At 40.7% G+C, this 24,990-nt stretch overlaps 2 protein-coding genes across 6 annotated transcripts; both read right to left on the bottom strand.

Moving 5' to 3' along the window:
- Positions 1–136: 136 nt before the first annotated feature.
- Positions 137–6,094, bottom strand: LOC143465428 (pyridine nucleotide-disulfide oxidoreductase domain-containing protein 2-like). Its single transcript, XM_076963707.1, has 15 exons — positions 5,408–6,094; positions 5,206–5,356; positions 5,033–5,130; positions 4,769–4,936; positions 4,501–4,656; positions 4,139–4,271; positions 3,886–3,947; positions 3,676–3,773; positions 3,465–3,606; positions 2,716–2,926; positions 2,179–2,335; positions 1,275–1,429; positions 1,022–1,128; positions 719–839; positions 137–646 (listed from the first exon to the last, which is right to left on the bottom strand). The coding sequence occupies exons 2-15, from the start codon at positions 5,285–5,287 to the stop codon at positions 585–587; spliced, it is 1,752 nt and encodes a 583-aa protein (XP_076819822.1). The 5' UTR covers positions 5,288–5,356; positions 5,408–6,094; the 3' UTR covers positions 137–584.
- Positions 6,095–8,518: 2,424 nt separating this feature from the next.
- LOC143464533 (uncharacterized) lies at positions 8,519–24,814 on the bottom strand. 5 transcript variants are annotated; one of them, XM_076962355.1, is made up of 48 exons: positions 23,679–24,814; positions 23,234–23,304; positions 23,093–23,138; positions 22,901–22,950; positions 22,721–22,767; positions 22,460–22,601; positions 22,165–22,252; positions 21,786–21,930; positions 21,524–21,659; positions 21,191–21,284; positions 20,979–21,033; positions 20,632–20,767; positions 20,182–20,479; positions 19,938–20,052; positions 19,688–19,838; positions 19,262–19,469; positions 18,830–19,051; positions 18,592–18,636; positions 18,374–18,500; positions 18,122–18,227; positions 17,856–17,995; positions 17,635–17,753; positions 17,388–17,573; positions 16,906–17,076; positions 16,707–16,812; positions 16,407–16,520; positions 16,042–16,159; positions 15,834–15,915; positions 15,539–15,725; positions 15,051–15,257; positions 14,752–14,874; positions 14,352–14,513; positions 13,926–14,051; positions 13,695–13,845; positions 13,411–13,517; positions 13,122–13,260; positions 12,881–13,048; positions 12,723–12,780; positions 12,515–12,620; positions 12,308–12,406; positions 11,971–12,087; positions 11,656–11,738; positions 11,431–11,576; positions 10,607–11,158; positions 10,378–10,433; positions 10,194–10,286; positions 9,934–10,091; positions 8,519–9,712 (listed from the first exon to the last, which is right to left on the bottom strand). In XM_076962355.1, the coding sequence occupies exons 3-48, from the start codon at positions 23,113–23,115 to the stop codon at positions 9,274–9,276; spliced, it is 6,501 nt and encodes a 2,166-aa protein (XP_076818470.1). In that variant the 5' UTR covers positions 23,116–23,138; positions 23,234–23,304; positions 23,679–24,814; the 3' UTR covers positions 8,519–9,273. The 5 variants fall into 5 exon arrangements, with proteins under 5 accessions (XP_076818470.1, XP_076818471.1, XP_076818473.1 ...); XM_076962356.1 differs by having other exon boundaries at positions 24,489–24,814; XM_076962358.1 differs by having other exon boundaries at positions 13,122–13,257; positions 23,234–24,814.
- Positions 24,815–24,990: the final 176 nt, after the last annotated feature.

Below are 24,990 nucleotides of genomic sequence, written 5' to 3'. Positions count from 1 at the left end.
TCGGAAATCATCGTCGAGTTGAGCTTGTGCGGAGGGTTTTTCTCAAGCTTCAAACAAGTCTTCCAAAACAGGTGTTTCCCGAAAACACGCGACACTCGTCTGACTATCAGTCGAAGTCAGCTAACAATGACCGTCGCAAAATTAATGAATTTATTGCAAGAGCCTGCTCAAGGCACTACATTGACTGACTCACATTAACTTTTACGCGCGTATGATCAAAAACAAACACAATTACAACATTTAACAAATATATATGTAAGGTTGCTTGGACGGGTTGCATCGATCTAAGAGAATTCAAGATGAAATTTGTGCTTTAAAAACAGTGACGAAAGCTATGATTAAGTGGATTGAATAAGAAGAACATGTAAAAATATAATCTTGACAATAAAACCAGGACATGGAAACATCCCCGATTGCACAAGTGAAGACAAAATTAAAAGTGAAGAAATCGAACAGAAATCATCAAAAACTTTGATTAAAAATATGACAATTGCTTCTTAACAAAACCTTAGCCATTTAAATTTTCGACATTGGTACCAGAATTTTTTTACATCGGACAATTTTGCACCAAAACAAGCTTCGTTTCACTTTTTCTTGAGCGCAGTGAGAGCAGCAAGACGACCACACGATCCCATCACACCACCGCCTGTAGCCAGATATAACTGGTTTAAACCGGATAAATGGGAATTACGAGCAAATAAAGTGACCACAAGCTCACCCGGATGTGCTCCACTCCCGCAGAGGTAAAGTCCTCTAAATGGGCTCTCGCACGATGGCAGCAGAGGGGAAGGGCGAGATATAAACAATTGGTCAAGGGACATGGCGCCGTGGAAGATGTTCTAGATTGAAAATTTGCTCGATTTTATCTGAATGAGCTGTAATCGTTGACCCTATACGACCTTTCACACAACGACTTTGAAAAGCGACGTCTAGTTTCATTCGCTGAGCCGCTGTTATAACACTAAAGTGACAAGAGCATCGTTGGGTCAACACAACCGCGAACCAAGTTTGCATATTTTACCCCGCCGGTTAAGCCGATGACTTCCTCCAAATCACTCGGAGTCAGGATGTCGACTCCCACGATGCTCTCTTGGAATCCCGGAGCGTAATCGTCGATGCGGGAGAAGACTGAAATGAAAGCAAACAATTATATTTGTGACGTCATAACTAGGCATGTCTCAACAACAGCACAAATGACGCAGCTAAAGCGTGACGCAAAAAAGTTTGAGTTAAAGACACAAAAAACAACTAAAAAAGTGGGTAATTGAAGGTACCGGTTGATGCGTAGTTAGCTTTGTCATTTTCGGTCCATTTCTGATCTCCGTTGAGGTAAAACGGGGTGTATTGGGTGAACAGCGATATCACGTGATGGCCGGGGGGCGCAAGGGTGGGGTCTATGGAGCTGGGGATGCACATCTCAATCATGGGCCTGAACATAATGAAGACATCAGCAAGTACTTCGATGCTGCAGCGTAACCACCAACACTGTGAGTGGAATTCACTACACTGCTTACAGCCATTTCAGCTTTCACAACAGTGTTCACGCTGCTGTGCTTATTACTGGTGATTTGCTATTATCACTGTCAAGTAGTGACGTCATACTTTAATAAACTAAATTAACCCAGCGATGCTTCATCAGAGCATTTATTCTAAAACTGACACTTATAAAGAAGGAAAATTCGAAATTTCTTCTAAAACCACACCGTTGCAATCAAAGCAAGACATGCAGGAAACATGTTTAATTAAGGGTTTAAAGTTTAAACTGACATCTTTCCTTCGCATTTACTCTAAATAGGGAAAAATGTTTACGAACGAAACATGTTAGTTTTATTTTGTAAAATAAAATATGATTCTTGCATTTGTTGCCTTGATTGCGACGGTTTAATTGTCAAAAATAGTAGATGCTGCATTATAAGGATTAGTAACGACAAAAGTTTTGTTGAAGAGTTGTAGAGGTGTTGTGCATATTTACACAGGACCAGGATTAACTCTTCGTTCCATCTAGCACTCTGTGTGTGAGAAGATAGAACAATCTAACCTCTCACTGTTGAAAGTGCAAACAGTTCACAGAAAACTCAAAGTCTCAATATAAATAAAAAAATAATCTTTTCATTTGTGGTAAGCACGCGATCACAGCTGTTACAACTCATTTTTATTTTTGTCTGTTCCAGAACCCACCTGGTTGAAGGAATGCCTTTCTGGGCGTCATCGAAAGCGTCGTTAAGATAACTCATCTTCTCACAGTTCAAGTGGATCGTCCCTTTGTGCTGCTCTCCAACCTCGTTCCCTGGTTTGTTTGGGCAAGCCAGAAAATTTGGAAGCTTGTTAACAGCAACTGAAATTGATAATGAACAATATCAACTATGACGTAACAAAAGTGTTGCAACTGAACAAGACCGCCCAAGCTGTTTATGCACGGTTATGACATTAGTGGCTGGTTGCTGTGTGTCCGAAATGGTAGCCACGGTATTGCAGCCACAAGTATAATTTGCTGCGTGGTCACTTTTTTCAACTGGTTTATTTGTAAATATGATCTTGCTTGATTATGATCAAAATTAGTGATAACCAAGTAAGTAAATTTCATGTGAGTGCTATGCCAAGGGAATGGTCCAAACAAAACAGATATAGGAACTGCAAGGAAATCAGCCTCACTGATCAAATGATAAACACTCGTTGATAAAACTAGATAAACCTTGTTAACAGCTGTCAACATACCGTTAATCTTTGTAACTGGGGACGTGTAATCAAATTTTGAAACATGCTGCAAGAAATCGGAATGTTTCACGAATTTCTCTTTTGCGATGAGTTTCTCAAACGTAACATGAGGAGTTGCATTGGACAACACCATCTTGCTTTTTATTTCTTGTCCATCCTCCAGCACTACGCCGGTGCACGATTCATTTTCAACACAGATCTGCTTTACCGGCTGCAAATAGGTTTAAGAATTTTCTAATTTTATAACAAAATAAAACCTGCTGATTGAAAACAAAAATGCAAAGAATTTCGGAACAAATTTCTAACCATGCGTGCACACCTGCACATTTCTTAAACGAAGCAAAGGATACAAGAAATCAATGTTCCCTCTAATTTTTCACGAGTCTGAGCAAACACACTAACTCCCTGAGCAGTCCCTTGGACCACTGTGAGCAACATCAGACGTGCGCTGTGGCCATTATTTTGCGTTTATTTTATTTTCAATTCAGGTTGGATTTTTTTCTTGTGCGCAACACAGATTTTCTGTGCGCGGAGACCGTGTCAGCAGTGCGCATTTGCGCACGCGCGCAGCTTAGAGGAAACATTGCAAGAAATGCGTTTTTTTTCAAAGCTACCCGTTATATTTTATAGTGACTGCAAAAATGAAAAACTTATTTTAAATTAAGCAAAAAAACTCGTTTAAGCAATTAAAAGTACAAAGTTGGAAGATATCGAAACCTCAAAAGCACAAAAACAAAGTAAAATCTTACTTGAGATACAAAAATCTGAGCTCCTTTGTCACACGCCGAGCTGGCAATCGCATTCGACACACTTCCCATTCCACCCTTTACATAGCCCCAACTTCCCTGGACGTTGTTGCACTCCCCAATTACATGATGTAATAACACATATCTGTGACATCATAAGCATAAATGAATAAACAAAAATATTCCTTGTGTGTTGTGTGCTGCAAGGTCTTACCCACTGCCTGGTGTGTCAGGTGTTAGCATGGCTCCAATGACACCGTCTGTCGCCAACGTTGCTTTCAATGGTTCAGATTCAAAAACTCGATTTAGAATCTAAAATCAAATTGAACGTGACCGAAATTGATTTAAAAACTTTTTCCACACTTTAAAAACTCTCGTTTTATGCGACGACTTTTCAGTGCAAATGCTAAGCAAAAAATTTTACCTTTGAAATGGGGGCAGTAAATAGTTCATAGAATGATCCAACATCCGCACCCAATTGACGAACTGTAAAAATATTTTCACTTTTCACAACGATTAATATTCAATAAACACAGAAAAAGTTCATCACAATTACAGTTACCCAAAATTGTGACTACTGCAGAAGAACAGGCGTAATTTTCACAATCTAAATACGAAGATTTATAATATGATCAGATTATAACAGTTATACAGACACGAAATAAGATAAAACCTACTGGATTTCAGCAAGGGCAGGGAGGAGTGCAGAGATTCAAAGAGAGATGAGCTGGTAACTGGAGGTGAATTATCCAGAATGGGTTTGATTGCAGCAGAAATTCTGCTCATCGCATCTTCATAAGGAAAATAAGCCTGTTGTTGCAAAACGTTGTCGTTGTGCGATGAACAAGAGAAAGTGGAAAAATATACATGCCAGGTATATATAACAAATAACATAAACCCTTTTGAAATTTATAAAAAAATAACAGGTTTGTTGCGAGAAGAATACTTCTGTTAACAGAATTAAACATTTCCAATGGAGTCTACGATAAAATCATTCACTGTTTGAAAATGTAGAAGAAACAAGAAAAATATAAAGTACCTTGGCATCGTTTTCAGAAAACTTTGAAATTTCATTGTAAGTTAGTTTGGGGTCAGATGACAGCATCAGATAGGGGGGTTTTCCCCCGTAGAAACCATCATCCAGCATTGGAGTAAACGCAGCAGTAGATCGAAGAAATACCTCCAAGCCATATTTCTAAAACATCAAATTTCCGCATCAAACAATATTTTAACGAAGCCAAAATCAAATGAAAATTAAATCAACCTCTACTAACATGGCCTGTTTCATAACAAAATTTTCCAGTTACCTTAAGATTCAACTCTTTTATAATCAGAGGTCGCAGCAGGCTAAGAACATAAGATGCCCGAGAAAACTTGTAGCCAGGAATGATTTCTTCCGTTACAGCTGCACCCCCGACTATGTGCCTCCTCTCAAACACCGCGACCGACAAACCGTGTTTAGCCAAATAAGCTGCCTATAGAGGTGTCAGAGATAATATATTTTGCTTACAAGACAACTTTTTTCAACACAGAAAAATTATTTGCAATTTGTAAGAAACTTTCTTTCTTACCGATGTCAAACCATTATGACCCGCCCCAATCACTATGACATCATACTCGGACTTGATATGTTCTGGATTTGTGACGACAGTAGACAGATGTCTGTTGTCTGTCTAAGAAGAAAGGCTTGTAAAACAAAACACAGTGGAAATCAAGTGCACAGTTTTTAGTCACGTTGACTTACACCAACTTTGCACACATTTCTTCAGTGTAATTTTGTGATGGAAGATATTGTGACCACTTTTTCTGGCCGTGGACCAGATCATTTTTATTGACCTAGCACACTGCAAAGACTGAATAAGTACAATAGACTGAAAATAAAATAAATTAATGCACTGAAATAAAAAACTGGAAAAGTGAATGGTGGAAAATGCAAAACACAACCATACTCAAATTTTCATTTTAGCACGACCAATGGATCCAACGCCCCTTTATAAATCAGTAGACTCTGCTAGAACTAATATAACCAATCCCCACCGATTTCATCCGGAATGGTCTATCTGCTATCTTTAATGTTATGATAAGGAGCAAGAGCTCTAGATATCGCTTGTGTGAATGAAAATATTAAAGCAATTTTGTTGCCAATTAAACTGTGACTTTATTTTGGCAACAACCTGTTTTCAAGTCCTTAGTTTGCTATTTATCGTACCCCCTCCTCTATTGGCAACATCAACCTCATGAAATCTGTTCTTGTAAACCTTGATCATCCGGGGAATGGCAGATGCCAGACAGAATGAACTAAAAGTTTGAGGTCTGAGGTCAGTGACTACACTGTGCATGTCTAATGACACAACTCATTGCTACAGGACCCCAAAAAAATAAAGTAAAATTAGTTAAGAACAGACGCAATTTCAGATGAATGTATTTGCAAGGCCATTGGTGGAAGTGGTTTCATCAAACTTGGAATTTTTTTAGAAACAACCTGATGGCCACGTTAAAGAGCAGTTTTTAACCGCTTCATAAATTCATTTTACTGTTAACGTGTCAAAACACCTCTCTTGGTGAACTGATGTATCACTGCCTTGTAACTACATTTGTCAATTTCAAGCTTGCAAGCCTTCTAGTCACAATTAACTTACACCAATTCTGTCATCATTTCATCAGCATGATTTTGTGATTGAAGAAAAAGTTGTCACTTTTTCTAGCATTACAACACATTATTTTTATTAACCTAGCTGACTGCAAAACAATGAGCGTGTAAAATTAAAATTGGTCCAATTTTCAATTTGAAATGAGTATGGCAAAAAGAATTGGAGCTGCATAATTAACGAACCCAATGCCTTTTTATACAGAAGCAAACAATACAGAATTTACATAACATAGCCGGCACTACACAGCAGTTTTAAATAGAATTTGAGCAATAAAGCTACAGCAATGAGCAAGACTCCAGCATTTACAGCTTCATGAACAAGTAAACATTAAACAATGTCAGTGCTTCTTGCTGGTGTTACGAAGCTACCGATTCTCGGGCCTAGTTAATGTTTCTGCGATCTTGCAGTAATTCCAACCAATCCACTCTAACTTGTGTCTCCTTCTGCGGTACTGTTGAATCCTCCACGGGAAACATCACGTTATGCAGGCTTCCTCGTATCATAACGCGAGAGTCAGATAGGTCAGTATTTTCAAAGATCGGAAAGAGGCTCCTTCTGTAGCAAGTCACACTGTGTATATTGTCTCTAACAAAAGGCTGGCCTGTTGGTGCAACGGAACCTGATCTTGTAAGAACCCAGAATTTGTAGCCGAAAACTTCACCAGTACTGCCGTTTATTAAAGCACGCGGCGGTCGATTTACCTCGCCAACCAGTGTGACTTGATTTAGAAACTGTGACTTTACTTTTGCCACAAGTTCTGTCGTCACATTTTCAGTTTCTGGTTCGTCATAGTCCTTGTCCTCCGCTGATGACATCGATCTCTGAAGGCTACTATTTGAAAATCCTCCAATCATCCGAGGAATGACAGACAAAATAGAAGTTCGCGATTTGAGATGACCGACTACACTCTGCATGCTTAGTGGCACAACTTGTACTTAGACTAAACAAGAAGTGATGTGGGAATAAATAACTGAAAACCAAATATGTTGTAAGTGAGAATGTAAATAAAGTAGAAAATGCAACATCACCATAATGGTTGTTTATAGAATGGGCTTAATTAAGAATTTCCATTTGTGTAACTACAATGCAAATATTACGCATGATCAAGTCGGCTACAATGGTACAATCACTGAACACGAGGTTGGATGTAAAAGACCTGCATCCTTCATTATAAAAGTAAGCAAAAAAATCCATCGCTTGTGAAGTTTTGCACCAAACTGGAAAGTATGGCAGTTTCATCGAAAAATCGAGCGTAGAAAAGTAGCCTAGTGCAGCTTGTATAGCCTAGTTTTGTTTATTTTTCGCGATTAACTTTGCGGAGCGAAAGTGCTAGTGTAGCTATAGAACAAGTGCAATAAAATGTGTGTTATATTATATTACAATGAAGTTAGCAACATTCTTTTAATTCCCAAAGTCAATGGCAAGGAATATAAGATACGAAACCAGACAAATTTTGCTAATATCGGACTCTTACTGCTCAACTTTCATTCTACTCTTTCCAGGTCGCAACCCACGTTGATTGAGTTAATGATTTCTATTGCTGTAAAATAATTCCTACAATTTATGATTTCTATGACCTATGCTTGAATTGCTCAGTCTGAAGGGAGTCGTTGCAAGGCGAAAGGTTGGCAAGCTGGGAATATTTCTCCATAATTTTTTATTATTTTTATACTTTCATGCCACGATAACATGTCAATCATGTGCAGTGTAGTTGCAATTGTACTTTGTAACAACCAAAGCACAGTAAACCGAATTGCGACGTGTAACGCTATTGCAAAACATTTTATTTCGATAAAAAGTTGTTGTCAGCTTACAAAATAATAACTGTATCTAGCCAAACAAGCTTCATAGTCATACCGTCGGCATTCGTCGATGATCAAAAAATAACGAGGTTAATGCAACTGCCTTCCGTTATTAATAAACGTTGCGAAACCTTTTTATCTTTATGACTATTAATTCATCTTGAACAGGGTTGAGAAATATGGTACTATGTTAGGTTACACGAAATTTTTAGTCAAAAATTAGAGCAGACTAAAGCATTTGTAAACGTGACACGTGTAGTATAGTAGAAATCAGGATTAGAGATGAGAATATCAAAACCAAGTGTGTTCTTGGATGCAATTTCTTGGCCCCAATTGCAATGAAATAATGTATAATTTCTGTTAAATACTAACCGAATAATGTGTTATTTCCAGGCTATTTTTGCCATATGTAATGACACTAAATCTTTAAGAATTCGCATAAATGCCTGCAGTCGGTTTTTGTCAGACTTCGATTACAAGCTTGCTGACCTTGTAGAATTTCTTGCCAACATTTCCAACGCAGTCCTGTAAGTTTTCCCTATAATGGGTAAATAAATATAGGCCAGATACTAAAAACTGTAAGAAAAATCGACTTCAGGGCAAGTCACAACAGAAGCGGTTCTGTTTATTAACACATTACGAGGTTGAAACAAACATTTCTCACGAAATTATACGGCAGTCTTGATCAATCTGGTAAGTCCAAGTAGCAACTATTCCATGATCTAATAAAAGCAACAGCATACGCCAATGCACAGCGCAAATGCTTTGTCTGTAAATCTGGAAAAACCTTGTCAGCATCAAAGTTGCGCTGCTTAGGTCGGTATTATTCAGTCAAGTCTGGGGGTGCCAAAATAACAGACGATTTCCAAAGCAACCTGGACACAGATGACACCCATTTGGAAACAATAAACTGAATGAGAGACGGTTTGAACGTTTCTCTCTGCACTGGACTCAAGAACGGAAACACAGTTCATTGTAAGAGTTCAACTGAAACAATAAGAGAACACGAACTAAAAGTCAGAGCTGGATGTGAGTTACTACTTGAAACCTACGAAGTGAGACTCAGAACCCCGGCATATAACCCACGTCAGCAACGAGAACATCAACAAACTATTTACACGATTGGAATCTGCAAATTAAAATTTGAGTTCAACAATTGAAAGCGTCCACCTGAGAGACAAACCATAAGAATCTTACTGAGAAATTAAAAGGATGTGGCTTTCAAGTTGATTATGAGCCGTGTTATCAAAATCTTTCTCATTCACAACAATTTGTTCAAGTCACAAAACTAAAAGCCGAAAACAAACAAAAGGCATGTGATGTCTATGTACAAAGGAGACGTGGCAACGCCAGAGCGGCTCAGAGGCCATACGGACGCCGCAGTAAATTGTCCATGCGTCCCCTGTCGTGTTCCATGGGTCTTCCAGGGTGATGGGGCAGCAGGTTGTGACCCATCATGTGGGGAGGAAGAGGTTCCTGGGGTGGGTAGCCACCGAAACCCTGATCCCAGTGAGACGAGCGTCCCAGCATCAACTGCTGGTCATTTTGGATCGTGTTCTTCATGTACTCCATGTCCTGGTGCATCTTGAAGTCGTCGTCGCGTGGTATCGGGTGACCGAGATGATCGTACTGATTGCGGGGGAGCTCTGAACGGGGTACTGGCTGCCCCCGATTTGCTAACGACGGAATGGGCTGCGGTTTTGGTTTCTGGACCCCTCCAATGACAGGTATACCCTGTGGCTCTCCCATATGCCCGGGTTTGTCCCAGTAAGGGTCTCTGCGGGCAGGGGAAGGTCTCCTGTAAAATAAATCATAATACTGCTGCTCACGAAACAAACTTGAATAAAACTTTAATAAATAAAGACCTAGAAGCACCCGGACAATGTAGTTATTACACATTGACAGAGTCGTTGACCATCACTGTTAATCGTCGTTGTCACCAAACTCGACTCGAATCACGGACTCGAATCATTACGACGCTGAAAATTGAAATCGTTCAGCACTATCACGCTGATGTACCTGGTATTTGTGACATGAATTGGCTGCCCGTGTGAAGGAAAATCTCGCTCTGGTTTCATCTTTGGCTGGGTTTCGCGCTTTTTCTTGGCAAGCAAGTCGTCAAAATCTTTATCTGAACCCCAACCTGAACTCTTGTCGCTTTCGCTGTAGTAGTAGATCTGCAGGAGGCGAAATTGTAAAATAGGCAAAGATTAGGAAAAGAAAGTTTGTTGAAGTTTTTAAACACGGTAATGGTAAAACATGACCATTGCAGAACTCACCATGCTGTCATCGGCTGCTGGTTGATCCCAGTCGTGATAGTTGCGTTGTTGCATTCCTCTGCGTCGTTTGCGACCTCTACCACGACCTCCTCTCTGTTATCAAACAAGTATCAAAGTGGTTATAGTTTTAAGGTTATCATTTCTTTGCGTTCACTATGTAGTGTTGGTGGCGGATAACTTTTACCTCTCGTTTTCGTCTGTTTGGACGACCGCCCATCCTGTCGTCTTCAGGATGAAAATCTAAAATACATCTCGGTTTATTGAGTCGAAAGTACAAAGGCCAGTGACTTATGCAAGGGTGCACATAGTGTCCACCTAAGAAATTTTCTGGAGTAATATTAGATACTGTTCTTCAATATATTAAAATTTCTGAGATTGGGAGTTCAAGAAGCAACAATTGAAATCTTCTTCACCTCTAGGTGGTCCATGTGATCCCAGGGATGCAATGTGTCTCGGCTCCCCGTGCCCTGGAGGAGGAGATGGAAAATGCTGGTCCATGAGCGACGGAATTTTCTCCACCTTGCCCATGTTCTTCGGCGGTTCCTCCGTCACCGAAGATTTGTTGTCGGTGTATCTCTGCTCCATTCGACGAGCCCAGGCGTCCATCTCTCGTGGATCGGACGGGATGACCATCGGAAGCGGAGAAGGTGACCGCTTTCTCTCCTGCATCTGAGGAAGTCCCTGTGCAGGGTTGTGGTCTCCACCGGGCCCGATGAAGTGTTCGCGAGGGATCGAATCGCGCATTGGCGGTTGCTGGGATGGGTGGAGCATCAAATTGGGATCAACGGTCGGATGTGGGTTTGGTGGGAGGTTGTACCGCTCCGGAGGTTGCTGAATGTGAGGAGCAAACTGGGACGAGCGTTCAGGAGGATACTGGTGAGCAGGAGGACCATCCAGGGGCGGTTGGGGCATGCGCTGCTCATTCATACCAGGGTGGAGTGGCTCCACATTGAGAGGAGGCATCCCTAACAATGTGATAGCCGGGTTTAATTCTACTGCATGATCAAGATAACTTTGCCTTAACATGCATCATAAGAAACTGTTTGATGAAGCCATGGAATTATTTGTTTGTGTTTTTTTTTTATTCATAAAGAAAATGCAAAACAATTGTTTTCACATCACGTGCAGTATTGAGAAGGAACAAGGGCATTTCAACTTTTGAAGATCAGTAATAAAATCTATCAAATATCGATGAACGGAACTCGCAAGTAATTGCACTAAAATAAAGAAGAAATACCTTGGGGTGGAATCTGATTGGGAAAGGATGGAATGATCCCAAGAGGAGGTTGATGAGCCAAGTTGGGAGGTTCGAGAGTTTTCTGGAAGAATGGAGGAGGAGCAAGATCTGGTGGAGGATTGTGCTGTGCATCACCTGCTGCTTGTCTGTGACATAACAATGACAAAATAAAGAGAAACCAGACTGATTGGCGCTTAAGTGAACAGAATCAGGGTGGATTCTTACTCTGCTGCTTCTTCCTCATCACTTGAGCTTTCCTTCCTCCTTCTCTTCCTCTTCTTCTTGTGCTTCTTCTTCCGCGCTTCCAACTTTGTCGTTAAAATATAGAGTCAGTAAACATTTATAAAATAATACAATCAGACATGGTTAATCTTTGCACTTGCACACTTCAAGTCATCAACATATTGTCTCAACTCTTTTGTTTTTGAAACATTTTCTGCGAATTGTTATTCCAAGAACAAAACTAAAAGACCATTTTTAACTCAATCTGAGCATGAAAAGTCCTCAATAGACATCTACCCAGCAAGTTACCGCGCTCACCTGTTGAAGAAGAGCAGCAGCAGCAGTGGCGGCTGATGGTTTGGCATCCTCATCACTCTGCACCTCTCCATCCTCAAACTCTCCCTCATCTTTCTCCTGAAGAGCTTGAAGTTGTGCCTGGATAGGAGGATTTTAAAGATGACAAAGATGAATCTCACTTTTATTGGTTCAACTTACACACAGATTTATTTATTTCTAGGTTGGCAAGCTTTTTATTTCACCAATTTCTTATCTCTTCATTTTATCCAATCGGAATCGTTTAAAACTGCCTGTTGCAGTTAGCATTGTGGGTAAAGAAGTTCAGTCTGGAAAATCTCTCGATTAAAGATGAACTCACCATGAGAGCGGCTCTTGTCTCCTCCTCATCATCGCTGGAGCTCGATCGATCTCGCCTCTTCTTGTGCTTACGATGTTTTTTCTTTTTCTTTTTGCTGATCTGTGGCAAAGATGACACAAAACTTGTAAAACTATTAAAAGTTTAAAGTGCACGCTTGCATACGGTGCCATGTTGCGAAGGAGTAATCAAGTTCTTGACGTTCCTTACCTTGGCAGCTTTATCCTCCTTCGATGGGGTCATCTGCGGGGCTGGTATCGGTGCCTTTTCCTCACCAGGTGGTGCCAGATCATCCACACCAGGTGGAGCCATCACCCTTCACACAAATCCAGCATGGTGAGAAAACAATGATTACACGACGAAACAACGTAATATGATAATGCTTCTATGGTTTTACGAGGAGGTAATGGATGCTTACCTCTGAGAAGGTGCGATGATGGACGAGTCAACACCAGGTGGCGGCGGTTGATCAGTGCCTGTGCAAGAAAAAATGTTTTTTTAAACACTCAGAAAATAAAAGAAACGGAAATATCTCTATGAAACTTCTGATATTTCCTATTCTACAACTCCACTTACTGATGGATCTTTGGGGGGGAATTCCCATTTCACCCGAGAGAGGCCGTTGCTGCATGGGTGGGCGATCAAACTGGTTAAACTGCCCCGGCATTCTGGGTAAAGGCCCACGTTGATCCATTGGGTGAGCATGACGCTGGTTGAAGCCGGGTGCCCCGGGGTGGCTGGGACCTGGAAAGTGACCATAGGGTTATTTGTGACGATGCTAAGCCCCGAATATATAATCAGGGTAATTGTAAAATACCTCTGGGCGGTGGGGTGGTGCCTGGGGCACGATCTTCGCCCCGCCGAGCTTCGATATCTGGAGGGGGGTACTGGTGGGGTGGGGGATGTCCCCCATCGGGTTTATTAAAGGGAGCTCGACCCATATCTTGAGGGTTCTGCTGCAACGACATCAACTCAAAATATCACCAAACATTTTCTTTCCGTGACTTGACACAGATTTATTTCCCAAATACGATGATGATATTGTTCTACCTGAATAGGTTTGATGCCTTATACAAATAAGGGGGCTTACCCCAAACCAAACTTACAGAATGTGGAGGTGGGTAACGTGGGTGACGTATGGGTTGAGTGTTAGGACCAAGGGGCCTATGGAATTCCCCTCTTGGGTACATAGGTCTGTTGGGAGCCATGTGTTCTGCAAAAATATTATAGTAGTTACAAAGAAATTTAGAATACAACTGATTTGAAACTGGCGATGATGGTAATATTTGACAATTTCTTTTGCTGTTTGACATAAAATTACCTCGTCGACAAGTTAACTAAATTCTAAAACATCACCCGGAAGGAAAAGTGCTAAAAATAATGAACTCACCATCTTGGGGTCGGAACTTGCCGTACATGTTTCGTTCCTCGAACTGTTTGGGGCTTGGTCGATAATGGGGGTGATTGGGAGGCAGGTTTGGGGGTCGGTCTTCCGACTGTGGGGTCATTACACCCCTCGGGGGCATGGTATGGGTAGTACCCTGGTTTAAAACACCGGTGTAAGAATGAATTGGGGCTACGTTTCTTATAACCATTATCAAGAACCTATTGGCTACGATACCTCCATGGGGTTCTGTGATGGACCGCTACTGGGGGCGTGGGTGAAGGTTGAAGCCCCCATCTCGCCAGATCTACCCTGGGAGAAGTCCATATCACGGCTTTTATTCGGACCGCTGCTTCTCAAATCCTAGAAGAGTAATAATCATCAGTCATAGCTTGCCGATGACTACAGTATTGCCGCCATGAGCATAGTTTGTTGTCTGGTAACTCTTTTAACTGGTTTAGTTGAAGACATTGTCTTATAAAGCAAGACTATGATTCATCATCAACATTACAAGCTTGTTAAGTATGTGACTCAATTTGAGTGCAACTTGATATGGGTGCACAATTTCAAGCCGACAAAAACACCCAACAATAGTGCTCCAAACGCTCATAGTGCTAAATGGAGAACTTGTACTCAAATAATCGAGTGAAGTTAGCAACTTACCTGTTCAGGGTGCTGTCTCATTGGTTGGTTCGGCATGCTGGTGCTTCCCATATTCGGGTTGCGCTGGTTCTGGTTGTAGTAATTTCCCTGCTGGTTGTACGGGTTTGGTCTGTTATGCTGCTGGTAATGCTGCTGTTGGTGCCAGTACCACTGCATGTAAGCCTGGAATAGATCACTTGGTTAGAAGTATGAAGCTTCAATGCAATGCTGATGTTTGTTAAACACCAATGGCTGAACCATGGTGGGTTCATGTTTGCTGTGTTATTCCCGCTCGAAGTGACACATCTTTCAATGTGATAGAAGCATTTCCAGAAAGAAACGAGAAAAGTCTATTGCAATTGTACTTGCATATATTTTGGCTTAACACATCTGCATGAGGTGTTGACAAAAAGCGCTTTACCTTCTGTTGTTGCTGGCTCCAGTGTTGAAGCTGTTGCATGTATACCACCTGCATCCTCCTCATCTCATCCACGCCCATGTCAGATGCTCTCTTCCCGTTCATCTCCAACCATTTGTTCATGTCCTGATTACAAAATAAAAATCCTCTAACGCTGATGTTGGGCTTAAGATTCAGTTCAGCTTTTCAATTCAGTTTGAGTTTGAGAGACAAATCGTATTTTATGTAGGGGCTAACTTCATCAAAACATCAAATTACAGGGGTAGGGTTTTAGCAAGACTGCAAAAATTTGAAAGTTTAACCTCTTTGTGTTTATCTTGCTGCATCACAAAGCTCTCCTCCAGCGGTTTGATCTTTGCACTTCCGGTCCCGGAATCGCTTTTTGGGACTTTGCTCTGCCTCAACGCTTCGAGCTCCATCAGAGAGCTCTTCAGATCTGGATCCTCCAGAACTTCCTTCCGTTGCTTCTCAATTTCTTCGCGGATTTCTCTTCTGATTTGCTCTCGGACCTGAAACAATGACGAGTAATAACTGATGTAGTGTCTTAGATAACTACTAAAGACAAGGCCTCACAACAGGTGGAATTTTTTCACGGCTTAATGGACAAATGTAAAAGATAAAGTTGAAGAACAAACAACATTAATCAGAACCGCTTTTAAATACACAAACGTGGCCGACAGAAATATAAAGCATTTGCTTTGTTTCATGATGCCAACATCGCATTACAACTTACCATTAAAATAATTGAATTTAAAAAACAACTAAAAATGATGATGATGATGTCACAAACCTCCTCCCTGATCCTCATGATTTCTTTTTGTTTCTCTTCCTCCAGCATCCTCTCTCTCATCATTTCCTTCTTTGCTCTCTCCGCCTTCTCAATCTCCTCTCGCATCTTCCTCTTTACCTCTTCTTTGAGATTCTTCTGCTCACCCGACCACGCTTCCAGTCGCTCCCGTTGCTCTTGCTCCCGGCTCCTGCACATCAAGATGACATCAATGAGGAAGTGTTTTACCTCCACATAGAGATGGTGCAAAAAGCGGAGGACTTAGCTCGCGATGTGTACAAGATGCTCATTCACTTACTTCTCGATCTCTTTGAACTTCTCTGCGTCAAGCATCGCGGTTGCCGCGACGATGTCACTCTTTTTATAACCGGATATCTCATCTGGGTATAACACACACGGTTAATCGCAATATCTACGACTAATTATTCTGTTTAATCAACTTGTACTGCTCATAGTAACACTTCGTAAGTTGTGTCATTATATTTAGTTCAGGTGGAGATTCTCACCGCCAGGAGAAGATTCACCCATTTTAAACTTCGACTTATCGATCGAGGAAAACGCAATTTTTCTACTTTTCAGACTTCCAGCACCGGGAAAGACTTTCTCTGTCGGAACGCCTTCCATCTGAAAAGTGAGGTGGAAAATTAACCAACAATCTGTTCATCATTTCAGTAAATCTTTAGCAACTTGTGCCAGTTGCTTAAGTTCAAGTTCAAGCATCAAGAAACAGATAAACTCACACAAAAGAAATACTGATACGTTTTGGCCTACGACCGTTCTCAATGACTTAGAGAACCGGTGATACGAGCACACACAGTAGCATGAGAGAAAAAATTCAATTGAAACAGTGTTTGCGATGGCATGCACTTACCCCTTTATTTCGAGCTTGGAAAGTGGGTGAAAGGTCGCCAGATTCTCCGAGTTGTTTCTTCTCCTTCATACGCTGCATCAGCTTCCTCGTGATGTCATCTTTGCTTTTCGAAGGCTGCCGTGTTGAAAAACAAAAGGACGCCGTGAGTATTTAAAGCCAACGGCAACAGAGCAGAGGACAGACAGGACAGGACAGAGCAACATATGGGCCTAACTGCACGACAACCAACAACAAACCAAGTAGCCTATGCAACACAGCACTTGATCGTAGGCCCACAACATATTTAAAATGCAGTCTTACCAGGTCTTTATCCCATCTGTTGGTCAGGATTTCAGGTTCAGGAGCTGCTGCTATGTTGGTCGGGATGAGGCTCGATAAATCGGTCGACGAAACGGGAAGTGCAAGGCTGCATGATCATAGAAATCATATATATTTTACGCGGAATGAACTGGTAAGTGATGGAGCATAGATATCAAACTAAACTTGGCGATTAACAAACCTGGCTGGTAAGATTCCAGCTACTTGAAGTTGCTTCTGCTGCAGGATCAATAAATCTCGAGCCTGCTGCAGACTCTTCTGCTCTGCCGTCAAATCGACCAATGACGGTCGCCGATCGCTTGATGAAGATGAATATGAAGAACGACTGTAACTCCTGCGACGTCGACGCCTGCTACAAATAAATATTGTGTTGCAAGTCAGGAAAGTCCACTATTCTGTGAAGTATTGCCCAGTACTGGGCTTTGACTGTGATGTACCAACACAGCGCCACATGCTTATAGAATAAAATAAACGTACGTTAAAGAAAACATTAGGAAAACGTTTACTTTGCAAAAGCTCTGCCTTAATCTGCATCTATGTGTTCCCTTGAAATTACAAAGTTTAACAAACATAACACTGTGAAAGTTGTAGAATAACGCAACTGTAAGCAAACACCTAAGCCAACAGTGCGCTCATCTGCTCATCTGGCACAAACCGTCTCACCTGCTTCGATTTCGTCCCCTCTTTCTTTTGCGTCTTCCCCTTCTGTCGCTACGACGACCACGGTCACTGTCCGAGGATCTCTCTGCAGCAGCGACACGCTCTGCCGCTTCCATCATCCGCGCCTCGAGCTGTCGTGTGCGAAGTTCGTTGGTGACCTCACACGCTTTAACGTAGCACCTCAGCAGACTGTGACAATTAGAGTATTAACAACAGCACGCAATGCTTCTATTGAGACAAGTTCCCTCACTATTTCTCTTCTGCTGGCTTCTCGTCTTTACAAACTTGATCGATGATGTCATCCAAGCAAAATTGGACGACTGATTCTGCGTTTTCCACGCTTGGTGGGTCTAGTACAGTCTCACACACCTGCAAACACATTAAAGTTAATAAAACCTTCGCAGGTTGGTCAATCATGGTTGAGACCTACAATTTGCTTAATCTAACAACAAAGCATCAGGACATTTTCACCTCATCAACAAGATCAACCAAACACTGGCGAGTGTCATCAAGAACGACGTCCTGCTGCTGGCACGTCCTGTCAACCAACGACATGAGACAACCAATGACGTCAATGTCATCACCCGTCAAGTCCGAGAATGGGTTGGGGACTACATGTAATAATGCTTACTGTGAGTCATAATACGATCGCAGGAATACTGCAACGATTTGTTTTAATTTAATTTAGTCTTGTTGTGAAGGTGAGAGAGTTTGAAACATATCATTTACAATCCTACCTCTCTCTGTGAGGTCAGATTTATCTTGAGAATTCTCAGCCGGTGCTGCCCCCTCATCCATTATAACACTGCTCTCATCCTTTTCAGCAGCTTTAGCTTTAGCTTCCTGCATTAAGAGGAGAAAGCAATTCTTTGAATAATTGACACTGCTGAGAATAATCCGATATTCTAACAGATTCCAACAAATTGATGACCTATTAACTAATCAATTAACTTATTAGAAATCGATAACTTCAGCAAAATGATTCGTACCTTCTCTTGCTTCTGCTGCACCTCGTATGTCTTATCGAACTCCGCCCACCACGGCACTTCTTCTTCTTGCTTAGATTCCTGTGCATTTGCTCCAACAGCATAGACATCTCTCATGCTGGGGCTGCCCCTAACATAAGGAAACCAATTGGTTCAGGGGATGTTACAAACGACATGTTAAACCATCACAAACTTCAATATAACAACAAGACAGTTCTTACCTCCTCGAATCATCACTTGAGCCCCACCCGACTGCTGCCTTAGACCTAGAAAGCGATTATTATGTTTAGATCCGATGTTGGTGTTAGACGACCGCCATAAGCATGGTTTGAAATGATGGTGATTAAAAAAGGTCTTGTAAATACCATAACATATTCTAACATTATCATAAAAGCTGTTGCACAACAGAGAGACAAAGTTTGGAAAAATGAACAGTTAAAAGTTAAAAAAGTCACTGACTTTGACCCTGAGCGACTCCTTGAGCCCGAGCGACTCCTCGATCGAGATGAATACGATCTTGAACTAGATCGTGAGTAGGAGCGAGAGTAAGAGCGACTCGAGCGAGAGTAGGATCGGCTGTAGGAGGACCTGGAGCTGTATGAAGAGTAAGATCGACTGCTGGAGTGATGACGTCTGCGTCTTCTCCTCGACCTCGATCGTGATGAGTAAGAGGAGTAGGAACTGTGTGAATAAGCTTGCAGGGTTAGTAAGAGCTTGGTATGGTCTCATAGCATTCGGTGACTTGCGTTTACAAGATCGGACATCTCTATTTGAAACACTAGGTGGCATCCGGCAAATAAGTGTAAGTCCACCGCAAACAAATAATAAATTCATAGAAACAGAGAAGTTTTTTCGATTCCTCCCGTTACAGCGATTGCAATTTTGACACACCTGTAACTGTAGCTCCTCCTCTTCTTGCTACCATCGCTATCATCCTCCACGTAGATCCCGATGCCCCCATCCTCTGCATTATTGAACCCACCTCGACCCATCGGTCCCCACGGTCCGCCCCTCCACATGCCGCGGCCTCCACGACCCACAAACATAGGGTCCATCATTGGCATCATGCCACCTTCCACGAACATCGCCCCTGACATGTCTGCGAGAAACAAGATATGTCGAGTGCTGAAATAAGATTTCCGTGTAGGTGGAAGTACAATATATGATGCTATGTCACAGAACTGCTTTTATTTCAGTGCTAGAAAAGCATTACCAGCCTTTTATGATGTAACTGCAGTTTTACTGTGTTTCTGGTGTCATACAACCACCTAGACTTATCACACACTAGTCAGTCATGTTGTATAGAAGAAAGCTTACCAAAGCCACGTCCACGACCCCTAAAATTCCCACGAGGCCATCCCCTGCCACGTGGGTAACCTCTAAACACGCCACGACCTCGAAACATGTCGAAACCACCCCGACCGCGAAAGCCAGGAATACCCCTCATTCTGCGATAATCTCCTAATGCCTGAATGATAGCATAAAACAATCAAATTACAAGTAACAAAATAGGCACGTCTTATATTGGATGATATATTTGGTGAAGAATATGAAAACTGAGCATTACGTTATCAAAATCACCACCAGGTGGCACTGGCATTATCATTCCCTCGGCAAAATCAAAAGATTCGCTGAACACCGATGAGATGCTCGAAAGTGATAGCGAAGAGAAACTGGGAGTCCTACAAAGAAAAAAATGAGTCACATCTAACACAACTTTATCGCTGCATAAACTCAGGCACCGAGGACTGCAATGCACAGCCAGTGACGTTGGTCGATGCTGACAAGTTGACGGCAAGATAAATCCTCACCTGCTTCGACTCATCCTTTTCATCTCTTCAATCTCTTCTCTTTTAAAACCCTCATCCTTAATCTCTGGCTCCTTTGACATCCTACCGAGATCCGAGAAGTCATTCTCCGAATCTTTCCTCTTCTGCTGTTTCTTTTCTTTCTTCCTCTTCTTCTTATTCTTGTGCTTCTTTTTCTTTTTCTTTGGTTTATCATCATCTTCTTCACTGATCTCACTCAGCTGAAGTTTCTCTTCCTTTAAAGACGGAGCATCGGACAAATTTACTGGTTCTGTGTCCATCGCTTCAGGTTCTTCTTGCTCTGTGAGGAAGTTGGTAAACTTAAAATTCTGACAAAATTGTTTTTACAAAAATAACCGACATATATGCTACAATTTTCAGCAAAAAAATACTTTACTAATAATGACCGGCTTTTTATTTATTTTGTAATAAACATCATAATTATTGTCATACGTTGTTTGATCTGCGCTGAAGCTTGCAGCTGCCTAGCAAGTAATTCTGCCTCCTCTAGTGGATGTAATTCTCTTTCGTCGTCCTCCGGATCATACGGACGCTGATCGTTGCGTGCCTCAATGCCACTGTCGTTTGGCTGAAAAATACAGATAAAACTACTGAAACCAACAAAGTGACTGCTGGCATTGGTATTGTGCTTCTACTAAAAGCATAACAATTATAATGACATCCATTGTAACCGTCATGGTAAACGATAGTTTAAAAATTCTAAACACAAATATCACAGAAGATCGACAAATGTGAGCAGTATTAAAGTTGTTACGGCAGCATCAAAAAAATCCACACACCTCTGGATCTCTGTAGGCAGCTGGCTTGTCTCTGTGCTTCTTTTCACGACGTCGTCTAAAAATACAAACATTAATCATAAAAGAGCAGTAACTCTACTCGCTCAAAAAGTGAAGGAGATAAAAAAATTAGATGAATTCATAGATCGAACATGGTGCCAATTCAACATAATGACTGTAATAACTAGACATCAATTCATTAGACCGTAACACACCTATGCCTTTCTTTCCTTCTCCTGTTGTCCTCCTCATCATCAAGATTGGCAGTGAGACTCCTGTAGTCGGTGTCACCACCAAAGTCCTTATCAGCTTCAAAAGAAAAACACAATTTTGATGCATTTTAGTGAATTTTTATAAAAGGCTAGAAAGTAAATTCATAAAAGGTCATAGGTCATAGGATGCTGAGGCAACTTGTGGTCGATCAATTTAACCCAAGAATGATTCCACCCACAGATGTAGGCTGGGTCGTCATGGTTACGTTGACCCAGAATCAAGGTAGGCAAAAGCATATTGATAGCTTAATATTTAAAACAAAATAAACCATTTACCGTCATCTTCATCATCACTGTCTGCTCTTCTCGCCATCGTACTTGCGGCCAGGCCACGGCGTCGTGACTTGGGGTCACGGTGGCGTTTCTTTTTCATGATCGATATCAGAGCTGTTTCCAGGTTATCATCTCCTGCCTGTGATTGGAAGTTATTTACTTAAAATTATGTTGTAATAGGCCTAAGCAAATCTAGAATCGTGTTGCGCTGTGTAAAAAGTATCACGCTTGACACAAATAGAGCATTGCTTGAAAATAAACGTACCGATGGTTTTTCTTGGCTGTTTTTCTTCACCTTGTCCTGGGATGCGTCTTCCTGCTCTTTCGCAGATTTCAGAAGCTGTCTCTCCTTTTCAAGAAGATCTTCGAGGCCGGGAACATTAACAGGAACACTCGGTCCAACATCGCTCCTTAGATAGAATAAATTTTTAGAAAATGTCGGCCTTTAAAGTTCAAACAGGCGTACAGTAGTGCAGTGTAGCAATTCATTTGCATTGAAGGTGCAGGCGTTCATGACGATATTTATGCTGTGCTACTAGCAACGTTTTCATGTTTATTAAAGTCTACACCTTTCAATATAACGAGGCAAACATAAAAGGCGATTTAACTAATCCAAAGCATCATTAACATGCATTTAGTTCTACCTTCTGTTAGGAAAAATTCTTTCTGGGCTTGGATTGCTGACTTCCTTTTTCGCAGGAGGAGAACCACCCTGAGAGGACTTTCTAGATGCTAAAATGATTTACATCGATTGATTCATCAATAAAAACTGTTTATTTAGAAGATGCAGACCCAGACAAAAATTGGTTCAAAGATGGGCTTTAATACAGTGGCGTATGCGAGGAAAAAGTTTTGAAGTCAAAACCCATTGTTGGCACTTTACATATCAGTTTTTAATGGATATAAGCCACTGCTTTAATACTAAACATAATTTCTTACCTGATTGCAAACCACCCAGACTAGGCACCGGAGTTCCAGCGGGGTATGATGTCACAGTCATTTCACCGTTACTGTCAATCCTTACTATTTCTGTCTTTATTATTTCACCTGTCTTAGCATTTTTTACTAACCTACGAATGACCTGAAAAATGAAATACGCAATTTAATTTAACCGTCTAATTATAGAGAGGTTTTGCTATTTTAACATTGACATAGCTGGTAACTTGCAGCTTTACATGTATTAAGTTAGCAAATAACTACCTTTTTCTTCCCAGGTGCAGTTTTCTTTGTAGTAACTGTAGGTGTGGCTACAAAAAAAATAATTCGTTTCTTTCAATAAAGATTCACACTTTCAATAAAGATTCACAGCAAAAGTAATAAACACATAGGTTAGTATCCAACAACCAGCTTTGTGAAGAAAATTAAAGGCTAGATGCAAACCTTGAGTCAAGTAAGAAAAACCATTGCACTCACCACTTTCACCAACCGACCTGTAAAATAAATAATTGATTAAGTATTGATTAACTAGTGGTACATTGCTACCTACTTGGTAATAATCGTAGGCATTACTACAACGGTCTGACAACAATTTGCCACATATTAGGCCAAGTGAGAAGTCGTAATCCAACTTACATTGCTGAAGATTTGTCAGCCATCTTCAAAGTGCCACGAAATTCTTCTACAAACAATATAACTAGTTATGAAAGAAGTTAAAGAACATGACAAAACTGAAAAAATTTCATCCACAATTAAGTGATTTGCATTGATTGTTACCTTGTTGTTGTTAAGAAGATTGAAGTTTCTGGATATGAAACAGAGTCCAAGAATTTTTTAGTGATATCACCCTGTACAAGAAATCAACACAAAACAAACCGTCAAACACTGTAAAATAATGAATTCACATCATATCAATATATACACAAAACAGTAACTACATCTTTCTTCAATGATAATGGGATAACGGGACTTACTGGAAACAGTTTTCATTCCAATGAATACACAATAAACAAAACGATTTAATAAAAACAAATACGTAATACACACCAAGTAGGATCTGTTTGTTTTGTAAGAAAAATAAAATGACATATACACGAATTCTGAGCCACATATAGTTGCTTTAAATGGTAATGCAGTAAGCAGCATTTAAGTCAAATCAACATAAAACTGTTATTTCAGTGCACTGGTGGCAACCTAACTGTTATTTACACTAAATACTTACCATCTTTAGACAGGCTAGTTCATAAACCCATATGTTAAACTTATGGTAGTGGTAAATGGAATTTGTGTAATAAAGCAAAATAATTTACAATCATTAACTAGTAATTTATATAAAAACCTGCAAAATAGGTAAAGATTTAATAATCACAATCTTGAAGTTTTGAAACATTGGCGAAGAATAAATTACATAAGAAGCAATGTAAATCATTCGCTTACCAACTTTGTGCAAGAGCACAACTCATGCCTAAGTCTAGAAGCTGGGGATAAAGGTACCGGTATGTAACTGAACGCAGTGAACAGCGTTTAATAATAGCTACAAGCTTTTTACTGGCTAAACCACCAACGACATTTTTAACTAAAAAGTATAATGGGAAAAATTAAATAAAACAAAACTTCATCTGTCAAGACACTGCAAAGAATTGTCTTATATCTGCTGCATGGTTGTTACTTGTGTGTTAACTTAGCACAGTTTGCAAGGTGGCAGAAGTAAGCAGACCACAAGTTATTAAAGTACAGCGTTTAAATACAATGGCAGCTCACAGCTGGATATTCACTATTATATAAATTACAATGCTGCAAAACCATTCTGAATGCTGTGCAGTAAAAACTGAATTTTAAAAAAACAATTATAAATGGAATAAAACCACACGTGGCTATGTATTCTATGCAATATACACAAGTTGAAGCTCAGAAAACCTAGATTTTCATCCACAATTCCACCAGGACAAGGCTTTAAACGTAGCACATGCTTCTCACAAATGACTGCAAAAAAATTGGGTTAAAGGTTGCAAATGATTGGAAACATACTTACAAACTGGTGTTGAAATCTCGAGCATCAATTGTAGCTATTTTCTATGTGGATCCAACACAAAGACGTGTGCAGCATTGATCGCAATGCTAAACCAAACTGCCGAAGTCGGTCTGCGGCAGTTTAGGTAGCTAGGCTACCGAAAACCTCAGTTCTTCGATTGACTTTACGCGATAAATTCTCAGCCAAAGAATTGCCTCAAATTTTACCGTTTGGTCTAACAGTTTAACTAAAACTAGTAATTCCAAGTAAACTTCTAATTGATCTATGCGTTTCCCAAATGGAAAAAGTTCCAAAAACCTCGAAAATGCATAAACCACCTATTCCACGCCAAGAAACATTAGACCAGAACGTGCGAGTACGTCATCATTAAAAGAAAAGTCTGAACTAATGTGCAAAAAATAAAATCGATAAAAAATGTGCTGTAATCACGTGCAGGTGAGTTTACAATAGACACCTTTTAATTATACTTTCTATTTTCTGCTTCTAGAATACAAGAGCAAAA

Source organism: Clavelina lepadiformis, chromosome 7, assembly GCF_947623445.1.
Source record: "Clavelina lepadiformis chromosome 7, kaClaLepa1.1, whole genome shotgun sequence".
Lineage (NCBI taxonomy): Eukaryota > Metazoa > Chordata > Ascidiacea > Aplousobranchia > Clavelinidae > Clavelina > Clavelina lepadiformis.
Note: the sequence above shows the minus strand (reverse complement) of the source record. Positions and strands in the feature narration are given on the sequence as shown.